The sequence below is a fragment of the Cydia strobilella genome, chromosome 9, assembly GCF_947568885.1.
Source record: "Cydia strobilella chromosome 9, ilCydStro3.1, whole genome shotgun sequence".
NCBI classification, from domain to species: domain Eukaryota; kingdom Metazoa; phylum Arthropoda; class Insecta; order Lepidoptera; family Tortricidae; genus Cydia; species Cydia strobilella.
In genome coordinates, this window is record NC_086049.1 from 5,893,859 (window position 1) to 5,913,788 (window position 19,930).

General features: G+C 36.2%; 2 protein-coding genes across 2 annotated transcripts in view; one reads left to right on the forward strand and one right to left on the reverse strand.

Annotated features, from left to right (window-relative positions):
- The window catches only part of LOC134744195 (uncharacterized), a 213,692-nt gene that overhangs the window by 104,568 nt on the left and 89,194 nt on the right, over positions 1-19,930 (forward strand). The gene's annotated exons all lie outside the window — the stretch shown is intronic.
- Positions 3,576-12,847, reverse strand: LOC134743880 (protein cortex). Its single transcript, XM_063677510.1, has 10 exons — positions 12,687-12,847; positions 12,105-12,218; positions 11,028-11,202; positions 10,242-10,402; positions 9,791-9,939; positions 8,317-8,461; positions 7,987-8,052; positions 6,532-6,724; positions 4,647-4,787; positions 3,576-4,466 (listed from the first exon to the last, which is right to left on the reverse strand). The coding sequence occupies exons 1-10, from the start codon at positions 12,714-12,716 to the stop codon at positions 4,324-4,326; spliced, it is 1,317 nt and encodes a 438-aa protein (XP_063533580.1). The 5' UTR covers positions 12,717-12,847; the 3' UTR covers positions 3,576-4,323.

The following is a 19,930-nucleotide window of genomic DNA, read 5'->3' on the forward strand; positions in this document are numbered from 1 at the left end:
CGTTCACACGCTGAATCGGTCGGTAAATCTGCTCGTGCGCATTGTGTGCGTTGTCAACGCGCGCATGAAATATCTGCGCACTGACCGCGGGAGCTGAATGCGTATGCGTGACGGTTTGACCAGACGTGCGCATGTTTATACCATGTAAAGGTCATTCGCTAAGCTGGCTGGAATAAAATGAATATAAGCTTAGTATGTAAATAGTAACACTATAGGTTAGTTGTCAACCCATTGATGAAGATTAACCTGTCGTCACGGACAAGTCCTAAGTTAATTCACAAAAGTTTTGTGCAATTTATTTCTGTCTTTTTTTTTATATCGCCGTACTTCTGAAGAGATATTTTTGCCAATAACAGCTCTCGTATTGCCGTACGTGGTCCGAATGTAAGTAAATAACGCTTTCGAAATCTGTTAATGAATATTTGCTATTATTTGAGTAAGTAATATCATCAAATTGGAACCAAATGACAAACAGTTTCACAAAAAATTAAAAACTTTTCCCATACAGAAATGTTAATACTCAGTGGAGGAGCTTTTAAATGAGGAAACCTAGTCGCTGTAAGAGAAATTAACTATCAAGCATAGCAATTAAGCAAATATTGACATTGAATTTATTATTGTAATTATTTATACCTCATACATATACAAAAAAATTATCTAACCAATTATTAATTATACATTAATTCAATTATTAATTATACATAATAGCATGCATGGCCTGTAAATGTAATTTAGTAATAAGCTAGATATAAGACAATTTGTGTGCCCTGACAGGGTGTCATGGAAGCTTCCTGTATAACTTCAATAACATCTCATGTACATGACTTTTACAAATAAACATCTTATCTTATCTTACCTTATCTAATATATACAATCACTTCACTTACGTAGACAGCTTTTTGAAATTTGACAAAAATGTGACCACGCTAGTGGTTAGAAAAAAAAATTATGTGACACGCGTATTAATGTGCCCGGCTTTTATGTGATATAAGTACAATATTACATCTTTCAACTCTTCCTCAGCTTGTGTGTACAAATCTATGCTGCTATGCGATGCGTATACTTATAATAATATTATTACATTATTTTTCTTTTTTTTTTCTTTTTCTTTCTTTCAATTTCGCTTGTCCAAAAATATTCTTGAGTTATATATATTTGATTTTATGCATATGTCGTACGACAGACAAGTGTAAGACCTAATGTTTCTTGGAGAAATGTTATCATTAACTTATTTTTATTGACTGGTAGAACAAAATAGCGAGTGTTTATTTTTTGGAATTTGTAGTCGGTTCAATTCCCGTGCGGGACTAGAGAATTAAAATAAAATCTTTAAATGCAGTTTTGTTTCTTTATAAAAATAAATTAATGTTTCCTTAAAGTAAAATGAGATAACTTAATGATTTAAGGCACTTTCCCTCCAGGGCCCATACATTTTTTCCACACTGTATAATATCTACCTGATACATGTATAAATTACAGGTAAGTGTCACTATATCTTTAGCAGATCAAAACACAGATTCATCTTTATGGTACAGCATTAATGTAGGTTTATTACACTCTTAATGTAGGTTTGTTACGTACCTATCAAAATTCTTACCGTCATCACTCGTTGCCGATTACCTAGATAATTATTTGCCTAAGATGTTCTCTATAAGCTAACATTAAGTCACATAAATTCAGCACTTGGATACGATCCGCTGTTTAAACCTAGATATATTTACAAAACAGCCTTTCCTCGACTCTACGCTAGATTCTATTATAACTAGAGCTATAGGGGGAGTCTGGGAGTCTTGCCCTGCGGGCTTAGTACGTGACGTTGTCAAGGTGACACTTAGCTGTAATCGTGCTACCCAGGTACTTAAACTGCTCTACTTGCTTAAGCGAGTCCCGGTCGACGATGTCAACCTGCGGATTGGCAATTGTGTCAAGGACTAGAACTTCAGTCTTCTTGACACTTATTTTAAGGCCAAATCTTTGACATGACTCATCATGACTCGACATAAGCTGCTGTAGAGCTCCTGGGTAATCGGTCACAAAACACAAATCCGTTATGATTGTTATGATTGATTGTTGCCCGAATAGGTATCCTTAGGTCATATTGAAGTGCTGATATACTAAATACCTATTTTGATTTTGGCACTTTTTAATAACATGGTTCAAGTCTCCCCCCTGGGCAAGTCTTTCGGGCTCCCGCTACATTCGTAATAACTACATACAGAGTGATTTTGTTAAGTCTGACCATACTCTGAGGGGTGTATATGTTGGTCATACTGAACACCTTTTAATATGGGGCCAACCCAGAAACCGCGAAAAAAAATCTGCTGTTCCACATGTGATGAACCTAAACGTATGAAACGGTAGATTTTTTTTTCGTGATTTCGGGGTTGGTTCCATACTAAAAGTTGTTAAGTATGACCTAAATATTCACCCCTCAGTGTGGTCATACTTAACAAAATCAACCTGTATATTCGATGGCATGGCAGTACAGACAGAGTTATAGCGGATAGTTAGCGTTGTGAATAATACTTACAAGAGTAATAGATAATTAAATGCGTGCGAAATACCTATATTTATATTTACTTATCAATAAGGTAATCTTCGATTTATGGAATGGAATAAGCGTTAGTTTCAAGTTGGTCACTCTGATGGAATTGTTCACAAAGAGGAAATATAAAGCGTTATCTTCACAACGTAGTAAATGTTATTTAATTAAATATCAGTGCAGCTTGTAAAATATAAAAAAAAAACGAATTTTCGATTGGGTTCGTCGTCTTGAGTCTCGACATTCTTTGCGTATTGTATGTAGGACGTACGGAACTTTGACGAAACGAAACTTTTATTATGAGACCTTGCGAATAAAAATACTGCGTCGTTGTGCGTAATTGAAATTTTCGGTAGAATTTTCTATTTTGCATTTTTTTAAATTACGTAACACGCCTAAGTGTGAGTCCACATTTTGAGCCCATAAAACAGAAGGTCGCGGGAGAATCGCAGAAAAAGGCAACAAGTACGAACAGTTTTCGTAGGAACTTACAACTTTTTAATTTTGAACATTTAGTTTCTCAGGCGATATCATTATTGTCGCCAATTACAGATGTAGTACACAATCCTTTGGCATCGTATTTTCTCGGAAACGTTCGTATTTTTCATGCTCCTTCAATCAGCCATAGTACTTTTTGTACCGAGACTGACTGAAATAGCATAATAACACGATCGTGCGTTTCCGTGAAAACACGATGGTAAAGAGTTATGAACTACATCTGTACATCTAGGTAGTTACTAAGCCACCAGCCAGTCATTAGGTACTAAGCCAATTACAGCTAGAATGTGAGCGTTTTGGACGTAGAAATTAGAATTGAGCAAAAATAGTATGACTGCAAAATAGTCAATTAGTTAAATTAACTAAAAGATTTGGTGTACAGGTCTGTTTGATTTGCATTATGCTTTCTGGGATACCCAGATTCAATACAATCAAAGCGATACAACTACAGGCCAAAACACACACAATAAGCATAGGACATAATATGACGCACATTATCTAATATGAAATAAAAAAATATTATTATTATTATTAGTGTATTTCATTATCATCAACAAAAATAAAACCATATTTAATTAACATAATTACATTTAAAATTCTATCAAAGAATATAATAATGAGACATGCGTAGAATTAATAATATATCATAGATACAGTCAAAAATTAATATTTTACAAATGATTGAACCAGTCGAGATACTGCCATTTAAAATATAAGAACAAGTATGTTGTATATTGCTATTATGTTCGTTTCAATGCTCTAGTAACTAGTTGACCGGTAAACGGTACTGAAATTAATAAGTATTGAATTATTATACTTTTATATTTACTTCGACAACATTTCCTAAATATGATGTATGTTGTTAAAAACCGTTCAATATAGAGAAATTCCTGAGGATTAAAAGTTATCTAGATTGACTATGACTAATGTGTGTCAATAAAATTGATGCTTATCTTAGCCTTATTGCGGCCAAATCTGTAACGGGAGCAGTTTATAAAATCACCACCTTATAAATAGGGGCCATATTTCAAAATATTTAGATAAGTACGGTACTTATCTAAATATTTTGAAATATGTCTCACGATAGTTAAGTTCGAGTGGCCATATTGTTTAAACGACAACGTTTTATGCGTGAATCCGATGATGACTTTGGAATAATCCCATATAAAACGAACCACTGCGCACTGCTAGTAAAGTACTAGGTAAGTAGGAATTGTAACTTAAATAATGACCTATTACTTATTTTTCCTATCACAAGAACATTACACTGAAAAAACTCAAAATCATCGAACGGAGAAGCCGTGTAAGCTCTGGTCGATGTAGGTGGGGATGGCGGAGAATCTTCTCCGTTTCGTGTTCTTGTTAGGTTTGTTGTCCGGAGGTAGGAAATTCCAGATTATTAGGTCTTCGTCTGCTGTGGCTGTCGCTGCAAAGAAAATATTCCTAATACAGCGTCAACGAAATTGTTTACATCCAACGGTATGTACGGCTTCTATCTTTACCAATGATGGGCCATTGAAACCGTCCATCACAGTATATGGTCCATTCATTAGCTAACAATACCTACACCTACCTTATTCCTAATATAAACTCGTACTAATCTTACCCAGCTTAGTGCCATCAGAGCTGAAGACCATAGTCCTGATGCGGTCGACGCCGTATCTGCCCTCCCCCCACTGGTCCACCACAGAGTCTGGTCCGCTCATTACCACCAGCTGAGAGCACGCTTTTGGGTACCCCATTTGCTCTGTAATATAAAACATATGTAGTAAAGTAGCATAGTAAACGAGCCATAAATACTTTTAATATTGCTTCTTTTGTTTTTAAAAGTTAAATACAATGGAACTTCATATTATGGAAGTTACCTAACTATAAAAACATTACGCTTTAAGGTCGGTTTATATCTACAGACATTGAGCGTGCCAGACACGTGCCGTGTATTTTTAGGGTTCCGTACCCAAAGGGACAAAAACGGGACCCTATTACTAAGACTCCGCTGTCCGTCTGTCCGTCTATCCGTCTGTCTGTCTGTCACCAGGCTGTATCTCATGAACCGTGATAGCTATTAGACAGTTGAAATTTTCACAGATGATGTATTTCTGTTGCCGCTATAACAACAAATACTAAAAAGTACGGAACCCTCGGTGCGTGAGTCTGACTCGCACTTGGCCGGTTTTTCTCTATGTTGTTGTTATCAGTCGACTCGGTCCGCGTCTGCGCGGTGCGGCCGTGTAACGATATATACAAATACGTTAATAGACACTGTATAGAAGAATATTATTTTGTCTGCCATGGCATGTGTCTGGCACGCTCAATGTCTGTAGATATAAACCGGCCTTTAAATATATATATTTGACCCATTGCTTATGTCTGTGTGTCTAGGAACGTAATCTGTAGTTTAATTTGAAAACTAATGGTAATTTTCAATGTCAATTGGACCGTACTTCAACAGTAGTCCGAACAGTGTAATTTATACTCGTAAATATGAATCTCAAAACGCCACCGAGATAGTTACTGCCATGTCTGCCAGGATGGAATCGGTAAAATGTATTATAGATTTATTTTTATGACCTATCAAGTTTTCTCTTAGACATTAACATATTAATAGTTTTCTCGTAATAAAAATGGACCGAAGATCAAGTACCTATATAATTGTGACAATTCAATTTGATTTGATTTACTGACTACAATCTGAATGATCAAAACGCAATTGACATGTCGATCAATTTTGTAAACGTGTACAAGTACCTACTAAATCCTTTATTCCTTGACTTTAGTGTTCATTAAGTGTCAAAATAGCCGAACTAGGTTAAATGGGGGCGTGTACGGCTTACTATGATTTACTACCCAAAATACCAGTCAAGCCACCATTATTGGATTATAATATGTTTCTATGAGACTTAGGGTCTGTTTCACAATGTCCAAGGAAATTCCTGAATAAGCTACTTGTCACTTGCCACTTATCTGACGAATAAAGTCATCATTGGCGTTTCACAATCTTTAAATAACCTTAACTGGTAGATCTTTACAACTTAAAGTAGTTTTATCTGGCAGTTAATTTATTTGTTAATTAGCTACCCAATAATTTACTTAGACTTTGTGAAACAGACCCTTAAGATTCGAATGAATATGTATTTATCAACCACTGAAGAGTTTAATGTAAGGATGTGCGTACTTCAGTAATTTTCTAGACATAAAGTCGGGCATATTTTCCACATTTCATTAACACTAATTTGGCTTGTTGATTTTAATATTGTAAAGGAGTGAAGTCACGGACAATCTGTTAAGTTTGCTGATGAAGCTCAAGTCGTCGTTGTTGGCAAATTTTGGGATGACATATAATTATAAACATTTGTTATTTTTATATTGTCAAAAATAAAACGGATCCTATTCGCTTTAAGATAACCATAAAAGTATCAAATACCTATTTGTTTCCTACTTTAGGTGTTGAGGTGATAGGTCTATTGATTACGTTCCAAGTTATAATTTACCTGTGTTCCAGAGACTGAGCACTAGTTCCCCAGTCCGATGGCTGAATAACATAGTATCCAGGCTATAGTCGCTGACGGTAGTGGTAGCGCGCACAGTGGCTCGTGGGGCATCCCAGAGTGCTATCCAGGATTTGTTTTCCGTGACTCCGCCGATGCCGAGGAGAGCACTACGCCACGGGTGCCAGGCTATAGTCTGGAAATGAGATTAAACGCGCAAACCTAATAAGCTGATGGTATGGCTATCGTTTAAAAAAGTCATTAGATATGCCAAATGTAAAGAAATATAAACTAAAAACAGAGACTTTTTAAGTTCCTTATTGACCATTTATAAACTATGGGTTAAAAACCTCATTAAGAGTCCCCGGCAAGCTCGCCAAATTTCACCTTCCCATACAAACGGAGTTTCGTTCTCATTTTAAAACTACAATCTACAATCCAACACGAATGTAATGAAACTTTGCACATGTGGTATATCTAGGTCTGTAATTAGTTTGTATAATCTCCAGTTTATAAAACAAACGAAATAGGACAAAAACAAGTTTTGTATAAAAACATAAATTCGCTGTATTTTTTAACTATGGTATCTGAAGCTACATAAACTAATTACAGACAGATATATATACCTTATCCTATTGTAAGTACAAAGCTTCAGAGCAAACTAGCTACTCGTTTTAAAATGAGAGCGTAACTACGTTTGTATGGAGAACCGAGCTTTCCGGGGACCCTTAAAAATCGTAAAAAAATATCGTGATTCTAATAAGCCTAAGAAATAATACTTTATTAAATAATGCTTTATTATTTATTCTTAAACTCGCAAATGTTCATCGAAGCTTTTAGACCAAGCAATAAGAAGGTATAGAGGGAAAATGCTAGGAATACAATTTTTGACTTCGTAGCTTTGTTTGGACTAGTTAGGAGGTGAACATATCAAAAGTCCCTGGCCGTAATCCTGGTGCTGGGGGGGGGGGGGGGAGAGTGGGGTTTGAAGGTTCCATTATTCGGTTTTTCGTTTATCTCTCGTGCGTGCATGAGTCTGAACGACATGGCCACTTATCCCAATTGCGAAGTGATTTAATTTGTTACAAGGTTTATTTAGTTAATGGAAAGGTGTCAATGTTGACAAATGGAACCTTCAAACCCCACTCTCTTCCCCAGCACCACGGTTACGGCCGGGAACTTTTGATATATTCACCGCCAAACTAGTCCAAACAAAGATACGAAGTCAAAAATTGTGTTCAAGCATTTCCCTCTATAACTTTTTTTTGGGCATTTATTTCCTGGCCTATTTTGGAAGCTGTGAAGATAAAGGTTATTAGATGCGAGTTACCTATTAAAATATGTCAAAAAAAATTGTTAACGATGTCATATTTTTGTTGGTAAAGTGATATTACCCGACAACAACAGAAATATAAAAAATCTAGACGTGTACAGTAACTATAATTATTAATTAATTACCTTTACCCTCCAGTCAGAACTGATGGCTCTGGATTCTACCAGAGACGGCCATAACATCACCAGCACCTGATGAACATATAATAATGAAACTCCAATTATAATTGCAGTGACTACGATCATTAAAATAGATAATATAATTATTTCAGTAAGCGGAAGGAAGGCTCGAATCCCTTTCTCATGAGACGTATTCTTTTATGCTCACAATGTATACAGTAACGTTAACTACGCCTACTATGAAAAGAATCGAGGGCGATCAGTCACGGAAGAAAACCACAGATCAGATCAGATCAGGAACGGAATTGCCTCTACTACATTGATATTGAGCACTACCTGCGAACTGTTGACGGCGGCTGCGGCCACGTAGCGCGCGTCTGGGGACACCCGCACAAGAAAGATGGCGAAGTTGGTGGCTTGCCGGTAGCTGATAGGTGTGGCGTCGCGGTCGAAAGCGGTGATCATTCCTCGGGAACAGCCGCTAAGAGAAAATATTATTTTCACTTCTCATGCTCGTAAAGTTCGACTTTAAGTCGTGCGTAGACACATAAAGTTGCTTATTATGTTCCTGAGCATAAAGTAAAATCATCTATATTACGGCCTTTATTGATTTAGCAATAAAGTGCAAATTCTGCTATAACTGCCAGCCCTGCCGGCGCGCCCCCGACCGGGGACACTCTCGACCGGCGTGCCCCGCGCCCCCGACCGGTCCGAGTACAATTTTCTTTAGTCTTGCAGAAATACGGCAAAATAACCTACAATATTGGATATTTTTGTATATTTTACTCACAATCAAAGTGAAAAGTAGAATGTATAACTCAGGCATAAATGTCCATTTTTTTATCCTCGACTAAATTGGTCCTCGCTGCGCTCGAACCAGTAAATTGCCTCGTCTATAGGTAGGCGCTTTATGCCCTTGTTGTTCAATCTACTATTTGCTATTAGCTTTTATCATCAACTGCACTTGTCTTTAGACTTTTCTAACGAGCCGAAACTTAATGAGTTTACTTTGTGTTATTACAGAGTTCCAACGATCACCTTCGGTTTTCTTCATTATACTCAGCATGATGGTACGACAGGGTCTCTATTGTTTCCCATAAAGTTTTAAGTCATATCTAATGTATTGTTTGTCCGCATTTTCGTTGGTCATAATTTGGTTTTTCTCAGAAACGCGTAACTTTTCAGGATTGCCATAAAACAAACCTAACCTAACCTATAGGATAACCTTACGAAAATCCTAAAAAGATAACGGTTCCAAAATTATGACAAATGATAATCTGACAATTATTACATTATAACTTTCAATAATTATGTCAAACAAAGGGACCCTGGTACGATAACATTGAATTAGTTACCAATTAACAAATTAAGGAGTTATAGTTAAAGAATTAATTGCTCAATGCTTTATTTGCTCTTCTCTCGTTAAAGACCAAGCTAGATGTAAGAGGCATATATATATATATGTCTACCACGATTCAGACGGTTGATAAAAAGTTACAGATTATGGTTGGTAACACGGCTGGGTAACCAATAACCACGGTGTGGTTGAAGCTCTCGAGTGAGTGTTACTACTTAAATAAAAAAAATACTGTCCCTATTTTTTCGGCTAAAATTTTCTTGCAACGACGTCACCAACAGTTAGAGTTAAATGGTGAGTTTATAGAATGACAGTCACACATGATGATGGAGTTCCCCGAGGAGCCCCAGTCAACGGCTGTGACCAGACAGAAGGGCTGCAGCGGCGTAGTGGCGCAGTGGCGTCAACTCCCGACCATCCATTTACAGGTGTATTTATAGTAACATGTCTCACGTGACGATGGAGTTTCCCGTGGGGCTCCAGTCCAGAGCGGTGACCAGACAGGTGGGCGGTAGCGACTTGGTGGCGCAGCGGCACCAACCCCCAGATACCCATTTGCTCCACGCATTGTGCACCTCTATTCGCTGCATGTCGGTTCCTAGCTGAAAAGGAAATTCTTTTTATTATTCATTTTTTTTCAGGAAAGCTTATTTTTTTTGAGCCAAGAAGTAGAAAACACTATTTCTAGTCTTAGCGTTTTCCCAGTTGCATGATAAAGGAGCCAAGGGTTTTTTCTTGGCAACCTATATAATTTTAAGAAGTATCAAAAAATTCTCATTCTGAAGTGTCACATTGGTGGAAGTTTCTTTTATTGATATTATTCAATGCCATAGAGTGTACTGAAATAGCGTGTAAACTGAAATCAGTAATGTTTGTAGATAGTAGCCGATCATTTGGTACTTACTGCTAGCCTTTCCCCTGTAGGGTCAAATCTACAGCATGCGGTGCTAAAGAGGGTGAAGCCATTGCCTATAGGGCTCTGTGAATGCCAGCTCCACTTGTAGTATTTGTTGCCAAGTGCTGCAACCAGGATGTCGTCGTTGCTCCAGTCGAGGAGTTCTGGAACTACATATATAGTACTATATTTTAATGATTACTATATTACATTGATGAGTGAAGTTATAATGGATTATTGGCCTTTATAAATATACCTATACCTTTTATCTTTTTCATTAGTTTTACTGTAACGCTGTACCAATTTTGTATGTGACAATAAATAATAAATAAATAAAACACGAATTTTACAATAAACATACAGCACTGACTGCAGGTATAATCAGCTGCAGAGAAATCTAACCCTTTATTTTATGGAAGTTCTTACTCGTAGATCTCAAGGGGGAATCAGGTTTTTTTGTACAACTGGCTGTACATTAAGCCTTACTCGTAGAGTAACATATTATGAAGAAGTTGAAACAGAAAAACTAAGCTTTAAGCGAGTTGCTAGATTGCTACATCAACAGCAATGATTTATCAATGAATTAATAGGATAAAGGTATACACATAACTTCACATAAGCCGCGGAGCTAAGCCTGAAATCGGCGCGTAAGCGATTCGCAAGCCTATGAGTACAGAAGATTTGCTCAGGTTCAGGTTGATTTGACTACTTGGTAGTCCGGCTTCATAGATTTTGTCCTGTTTTCCTCTAGATGTAGTGATCGGTGTATTTTTTTAATAATGATGATATACTTACAAGCAGCGGAGCTGTAAGTTGGTAGATCCAGGACGTTATCAGCTGAAGATAGAAAAGTGCGAGTGCGCGGCACGCAGGGCCAAGTTTGTTCAGGTTGTAAAGGTGCTGGTGTTTCTAGCCCAAAGGCTTTGTCGATGTGGCTCACGTACTGTTTCTGTTTCACGTATTTGCCATGCTGGAAAAAGAAAAAAAAAAGAAATAAAACACGTTTATCTTATTAGTATTTACTTTTTAGGGTTCCGCGCGTACCTCAAAAGAAAAAAAAACGGAACCCTTATGGGATCACTCGTGCGTCTGTCTGTCTGTCTGTCCGTCTATCACAGCCCATTTTCTCCAAAACTACTGGACCAATTAAGTTGAAATTTGATACACATATGTAAATTTGTGACCCAAAGACGGACATGTAACGTAAACAAATGAATTTTAAACATGGGGGCCACTTTTGGGGGGTAAATGAGAAAATTAAAAAATAACTATATTGTGTTACATATCAAATGAAAGACCTTATTTAAAAAAAAACTCAAATGTATTTTTTCGTAATTAAAAAAAATATATTCACTCACGTTCACATAAAAAAAATACGTTGTTAAAAATTGTGTAATGTACGGAATCCTTGGAACGCGAGTTCGACTCGCACTTGGCCGGTTTTTTACTTTGATAAGATTAAAATATTTTGCAAAAGTTAGAGAAGTGGTAACAGCTTGTAGTTCAATGCCAGGCCAGATTCAGGCACTATCGTTGACATTAACCCTTTTCCAGGTTGTTATACCAATCTATGTAGAAGGTTTTACAAATAGTTCCGTTTTGGTGATTCATTCTAAGGGTGAAATTAAATGTGGTTGATAAATCGTACTATGCCTGGAAAAGGGTGGACCATAATTCGTAAATCCGTTCGTTGTGGAATATGGACAGTTGTCTCGAGTGGCTTAGTAAGTATACTTACGCTATAGCGATAAGATTCGAGAATCCGTTTTGACAGTTGATGCAATCATAACTGTTGATGACCATGCACGAATTTGTTGGAGGATACACATTGCGAGTTAATGACGGGCATTAAGTACTCAATTAAGTGCTCACCCAGATGCTTCCAGATTGCTGCTTACGGGCGAACACGTGCTGCCGCCGCCTCAGCTCATCGAAGGACTCGCGCGGCGCCACGAAGCGATCAACGCGAGGCCGCTGCAATCCGCTCTGAAAACACATTTCATATTTTTATTTTAGTGCTACATTTTACTGTCTGGGGTTTTAGTTCAAACTATACGCTTTTGTTTAGAAATGATTATCGTGTTATAGTTGCTTGCGGAGCCTTACTGAAGTCGGGTTTTGTTAAAGTTTTTATAATGCATAACATAAATATTTGTTAATACATATGTGATATTTGTAGTTTTTTGTTATTATTAAGATCATAACACAAAAGTATGACTTTTTTCCCCACTGTGTCCATTGCCAGACAGGGAACGAATTAATCAGCATCAAAAGATTTCAGAAGGTTGACTTCATTCACAAGGACCCCCAATTAATGATAGCTAACTAAATACGTCAATTTAGTTTCTATTATCTCTTAAAACCTACAGGAACATATGTAATAAATGTATTAGAGACCTTTGGTATGCCTAGGTTGTTGTATTTGTCCTAAAGTGTTAATGTGTTGGTACTTACAGTTTTTTTACCAAATGCATTTATGTCCATTTGTCAATGTCGCAGTTCACTTATGTTTAACGTTTAGATAAACAGTTTGGAAATAAGATGGTAAATCAAAAATACAATTATTTATTTATCGTAGTCGGTTGGAAGTGAATGTTTTGAAATAAGAGGTATTTTAAGAATAACAACTGTCTTCGTAATTTTGATACTACCCACCTAAGTTTAAGTATTAAGGCGTTTTTAAATACTGCTTTCTTGTTTATTATTATGAAAAATTACCAAAAGAAAAACTCGGATAGCTAAAATACGCACAATTTGGAGAAAATTTGTGATTTTTTTGGCCGTTTTTTCGTAATGGTACCCTTCGTGCACAAGTCCGATTCGCACTTGGCCGGTTTTTTTCTGTTACATACACACAACCATCAATTGCAGGATATCCCAATTTGATAGTATGAAAATAGACACAAAAACAGGTACATATATTATTATGTTATAGATTACAGTAGCATAATACCCACAGAACTAAGCGTAACCCTTGTGAATTCTTTCAGATAGACGGAGAGCTGGTAGAAATTTGGAGTAGGTCCTTGAGGCAAGCTGAAAATTCTGATACTTCTATCATACCCTAACAGCACTGCAAGTCTGGCTGCAGGGTAGCGGGTCTCTAAATCAACCCTTAAATTTTTAAAGATTTTTTTTGGTGCCCAAAAAATGTTCTTGAGGCAATCTGTCATTTCTACAAGTGAAAATTGAATATCTATATAGTCAAAAAAAAATATGCCAGACGATTTGGCCGGCTCTTTAAACTTGCCAGACGCGTGCAAAATATTTTTTCAAAAAATAAAAAAAAGTTCAATAGTATAGTTCAAAGTAGTAATTTTTACAGGTTAATGTTAAGTATCTAAATAGTCATAAAAAAATAAGCCAGACGATTTGTCGAGGCTTTCTGCCTGCCAGACGATCTAGAATGTTACGTATGGCACTTACTCGCACGCAAAATTAAGTTTGTAATCCTGTATAAATGTATGATAATACAAAGTTATTTTGCTAGTGCAGTGAATTAAAGGTAAAAAAGGTACAAATTAGGATGTATGATGTGATTGTGATTATGAAGATGTGTATATTTATGATAATTATGTACAGTATGAATATTAGTAGGGATATAGTTAACTTAATAGGACCGAATTATAATAATGTATTGTTAATTGTAACAAATACATGTATATGTAAAATAATATAATACAATTTAAATACAGAATAGTAATGTGTTGTAATTATTATAATGTGTGAATTTGTTATTTTATTAACAAATGATTGAATAATACAAATAATAATGAAATGTGCCATTCTCAATCAAAAGGGTACTTGACTTATATTGACCGGGATATAGACCGTGATTACCTTTTGTATTATTTGTGAGCTCCCGATATTTCGACGCAGTTACATGCATCATGTTCACGGGTGACTGAAGATAGCGGGTGGGTGTCAAAGTTGTGTAGACAGCGCTCTGTCTACCCTCATTCTTGCGCGTCGGCTGCGTTCACTTTCAACGTTACCAACGGTCGCATTCACACTTGTTGGTCCGGTCGCGTTCACACTCGTTGGTCTGTCCATGATGCATGTAACTGCGTCGAAATATCGGGAGCTCACAAATAATACAAAAGGTAATCACGGTCTATATCCCGGTCAATATAAGTCTAGTGAAACTAACCGTGAATCATTCAAAACTCTAAAAGGGTACTTATGGTCAATAAGGCGTTAAGTAATTGTTGGTTGTAAATAAGGCGCCATTTCCATATAGCTTTAATTTGAAATCAACCTTATCGACAAGCGACAATGGTGGTACCTTTTGGTTGAAAACGTCACAAATAATAATACAAATATGATGTTGATGATTGTTTTTATGTCCTGATTTGATAGGTTATTCAGTGCGTGGGGTGTTTAAAGGAGAGCGAAAATTTTATTATTTTATTTAGCAGATACAGCTCTATAAGGATTTTTTTTCTTTTTTGATTTTCATTGTGTTTTGTGTACATTACTTTGGGATTTCATAAAGGGGAACGAAAATTTTATTATTTTTGTGCTACGACGCATGGTTTAGGACATACAGGCCTATAAAGATTTTTTTAATACAGTTGCTCAAAAAGTGCTACTTTTCGTGGCTGTTTAGCGTGCGGAAAGTAGGTTTTCGCGAACTAGTGCTTTTTACTTTTCCAATTTTTTTAAATTTATACTTGTTCCAATTCATGACTACTTATTGATGAGTGTTAATATTAGTTTCCTTTAAACGTCGTAATCAACATAAAAACCTACAAAAAATATGCATATTTCATATTTTATTACTTACCTCTTCATCATTATAAGTATTATAACACGTTTATTTTTTAATGTTGAAAAACCGTTCTTAATAAGTTGTCTGAATGGAACGGAACACCTGTCAAAGAAGAGGCGTTTTTTTTCTTACTGCAAGAATGTTTTAAGTTTCCAAAAGCAACATTCGATATAGTTTTTATAAATATAAGATAACACAAATAATCGTAAATAACGATATTTAGGTAATAATAGTACAATGTTTTATATTTACAATTGTTTCTGTCTTATAAAACTTGCATTTGAAAAAAAAAAACTCATTGAAGTGGGTTCAATAATAATAACAAAATCCATTCTAGTTGAATAAAAGCAAAAAAACACCTCTTCATAATGTCAATGTCAATGATGTCACAGAATTAATAATATAAGTTTCGAATTCCTTACTTGTTGTTTTTCTTATTTTTTCGCAACTGTATTAAAAAACGTCGTTCGATACACGTGCGGAAATGTCATTCTTCACTCGTCCCGAGTCATGCCACTCGCCTACGACTCGTGCCAAGATATCTCGGTACTTGTGAAGTAATGACATACTTTCCGCACTAGCATCGAAATGTACTATTTTTGTTTTATTGCGTTTTTTTAAATATAAATTTAGGGTTGCTTACGGGGGAACGAAAATTTGATTACTTTTGCGCTACAACTGAAAAAAAATTCAGCTGTTTAGCCTGTTCGCATGAACACAGACACTATGTTTACATTAAAATAAAAAATAAAAAATACTTCCCGGCCTAGGCCTTCAATTTCGTATGAAATTCCTTTACAGTTCTCTCGAGTTGCTCCGCCCGAAACGTGATACTTTGAAGCCTGTTTTGACGCACATAAGGACGATATTTCATTGCATGTTTGAGAAAAGTATTATTAATATTTTATCAAAATATTTTTGAGAAAAGAAATATCAGTAATTTTATAATGCAAAACTGACTAGGAAAGAAAATTAAACGATTAAAAACGATTATCGTTCCAAAAAACAAAAAACAATTTTAAATATATAAATTTATTTTGGATGCAGCGTTCCAATATTACCCTTTATTTCGTGTGGAATCCAGATTGCCGCATTACCCTCTAATTGATATTCAAAAACCGGCCAAGTGCGGGTCGGACTCGCGCACGAAGGGTTCCGTACCATTATCTATCGTTTTTAGTATTTGGTGTTATAGCGGCAAGAGAAATACATCATCTGTGAAAATTTCAACTGTCTAGCTATCACGGTTCATGAGATACAGCCTGGTGACAGACAGACCGACAGTGGAGTCTTAGTCAATCCTCGTAATAGGGCCCCGTTTTACCCTTTGGGTACGGAACCCTAAAAACGCTGACCAGACGTGACAGCACTATCATTAAGGTTCTACAAACTTGGTTGAACTTACCTTAGGTCAAAGTAAATTTTGGAGTTTACCAATTGTAGTTCTTGATCGAGTAAACATATTACCATTATTCTTGCTACGATTATATTATAATAGTTGGATGGCTTTTTACTAAATATTCTAAGCTGCGATTGGCTAGCAAATAAACAAACCCTTGCGCGATGTAGAAACCTTTCCATGCCTAGCAGCGACATCTTCCGGACAATTGAGTAACTCATTCTAAAACGCGGTACAGTACAGTAGGGCTGAAACAATTCGCCCATTCAGTACACAGTACTCGTGCTACGATTATCCCTCATAACAGTTTGATCGCTTTCTACTAAACACCTAATCACTGGTCGTTTGTCGGCGATCACATTACTCCGACATTATTGCTGTATATGAGCGATGCATTCCGCTCAGCTGCGGTTAGCGATGATAGGTACTTGTTTTTTTTAATGGGCAATTGATCAATCCTAGTTGCTTCGATTTTCAATTTATAATGTAGATGTAGATAAGTTTGGGGACGCCCAGCCGAAAAAAACGAATAAGTACTTAAGTCACAACTAGACAACAAAGAGAATTTTTCTTTTTTTAGTAATTCAAACATTGCATACCTTCTTGTCTTGCTACATTGCTTGGAGTTGGAAGATTGACTGTATTTTAAGTATATTGTATATATAGACCTAGAAATGACAAAAAACTTACAGTCAGGTGTCAATTGTAATCGTGGTGAAATAGGCCTCTGGAAGAAGGTAGGTAGGTACTTATATACTTTTAAACTACGAAATAGTTCCAAATCGGTCCAGATGTTACGAATTTCTGAAATAACAAACATTAAAAAAAGAAACATACTTAAAACCAAATTTAGAACCTCCTTGGCCTCCTCCTTTTGAAATCGGTTAAAAGTTAATGCGTTCACTCATTTTTGCGAATAAAATTAAAAGGCAACCTAAGAAGCAAAAAATACTAAACACAAGCTTAAATTTACTTGGTGGCTTTTGTTAATTTACTTATATTTTGGATTTGTAAGTATTTACATACTTACTCTTATTCTAATTGTGTTGACAATCCTTGTTGGAGCTATAATTTTATTTCATTAGTATTGTTGTTATTTTCATTTTTATTTTGACGATCATGATAGAAATTCTAATATTTTTGACATTAATGCAAACTTATAATGTAATTGTCTTTCATGAAATAAATCATCTAATCTAATCTAATCTAATCTTAACGAAGAAAATAGTAGGATTGTCGATTTCCAACTACCGAGATGCATTTTTAAGATGGGGTAACGGGCAGATCGACTGTGTAGGCTTAGTTAGCTAAAATTGATCTATATAACTGTTGCCCATCCATAATACTTTAATAAGTATCTACACGTATTTTTAAATGTTGAATTTTTGTGATGTGACCACTGTGGCCGTATTGTAGGCGCATGAAACTTAATGTGCTTCGTGTATTTACTTTATACAAATGACACCAAGCCATCTAACTCGGACAAAGTAAACGGCCAGAATCACCCACCATCAACACGCCTTCACTTTCCCACCATCTATACAAAAACGTACACACGAACACCGCACTTAAACTTGCCCACGACAGATATCACAATCGCATGCAATGATAAGTGATAGTAGCATGCGCACGCGATTAAAAACCTTATGTTGTAAGATAATGGGTGTAACGGCGTGGATAGTGGTGACAGAGTGCCTACCGCGATCACCTAAGTTCGCAAATTGCGGGCATTTTTCTCTTTTACTCCAATTAAGGCGTAATCAGAGTGACAGAGACTTCGGTGTTCGCGGTAAGCCCCCTGAACACTCCTTTATGTGCGTTACCTCCTACAAAGATGGTTAGCTTGATGTCACGCAAGGTGACGTCACGTTAGTGTTGGAGTAATTTGCGTCTGGTTTAGATGCTACCATGGAAATAATTAAGACCCTTAATTTGGCCTGGCGATGTCTATTCTTGATTAGCCCGTATACAGGGTGGCTAAAAAAATGTGCATTCCCGTTGCCAGTGGGAATATACTGAGCAAGTTTTACTATCTCTGAAATCGCAAAAAAAAATGTGGCTGTTTCATACGTTTTGGCTAGTCCATTTTCTATGGGAGGGTAATTTTTTTTTCACGATTTCGTAGTTGGTCCCATAGTAAAAGTTGCTCAGTATAATCCCAAAACCTCCCTAGCAACAGAAATGCATTTATTTTTTAGCTACCTTGTATGTGTCCCGCGGCTAAGCAATGAGTTTCCCCTTTTTTCGTAGAATTCGTCGTAGAGTTAAAATGTAATCAACCCGCGATAAATCTTCAACAAAATGTGTTTACCGTAGTTTTTATCAATCAATCAATATATTTTATTTCAGACCATGTCCATAATATTACTTAAATGTTACATTTCTAAATAAACTAATGTGCTTCCAAAAATGTCTATATTTACACATAATATTTTACGTGAAGCTACTTTATATAAAAATGAACTGTTATAATAGGGACCATCATTTGTCGCGAGAGGTATAGTAGTCATTAACTTGTCTTTGATATTACCTAAATATTGGCATAAGAATTAGCTAAGTATGTAGACAAAATATTACTACCAAAGAGGAACTACGTAAACACTTTTTAATTACGGTATCTAATCGTGTAGGAAATGCATATCGGAACCGAATGTCTCGGTAGATGGCGCTGTTACCTCCGGTAAACTAGCGAACGTTAGTTCAACGTATGTAGTTGCATAAGGTGTTATACTGTTTTGTATTTTTTTCCGTTACGGTAAAGAGTAATAGGGCCGGATTCGTCCGGCCGACTGATTTCCATGTAAAAAAAAACCGAGGATTTATGTGGAGATTGTTAGTTATAGCATAAATAAAATATTATTAAACTCGGTATTTGTTCTTGCTTCCTCTTCGAGACCCTGGTGCAAAATTGACAAGTTTTTCAAACAAATCCAGAACGTATTTCAGTCCTGAATAGGTATTTGAAAAATTACCAATCCAGTCCTATTTTTATGGCACTAGGTTATTAATGTGTTTAGGTCTTACGACGATAACTATAATAAACATTGTTAAAAGTCAACTTAGGTAAATTGAAAGGATACCTCGTTTGTCCACGCTACAACACGGAAAACATTTCTCCTCCGCTCCCCTTCGGCAGTCGGTTAAAAATACGATGTCATATATTCTCTTCAACTGTTCTATGCGTGATCACGTTAATCCAATCAGAGGTGCGTAGGCGTCCAGATTTCCAGAATGATGGACAGCGATATACCTATCCATTCTAAAATGCACGATTTCAGTACAATATCTACGGCACTTACGAACTTTTGGATTCAAAGGTTGTCATTTCGATCGTTCACCGTGTATTGGCGAGTTGAGGGGTATTTTACGATGTACCTACTTATGTAAAAATACATTAGTTTGCAGAAATAATGCAAAGATCTTTAATGTCATCGTTCAAATTTGTGAATTAACTACAACAGATAAAAAAACACTGTAAAGAATTGTTTTTTTTTTCTGATCTGGGGGCCTAGCTAAGATGACAAAACG

Bases quoted from the DNA above. Each gene is read 5' to 3' on its own strand.
- LOC134743880 (XM_063677510.1), bottom strand. From the start codon at position 12,716: ATGGACATAAATGCATTTGGTAAAAAAACT. The intron at 8,462-9,790 runs GTGAGACATGTT...ATTTTCTCTTAG, and splicing joins ACGGGAAACTCCATCGTCAC to CGGCTGTTCCCGAGGAATGA. The intron at 4,788-6,531 runs GTAAATTATAAC...TTTATATTACAG, and splicing joins GCTCAGTCTCTGGAACACAG to AGCAAATGGGGTACCCAAAA.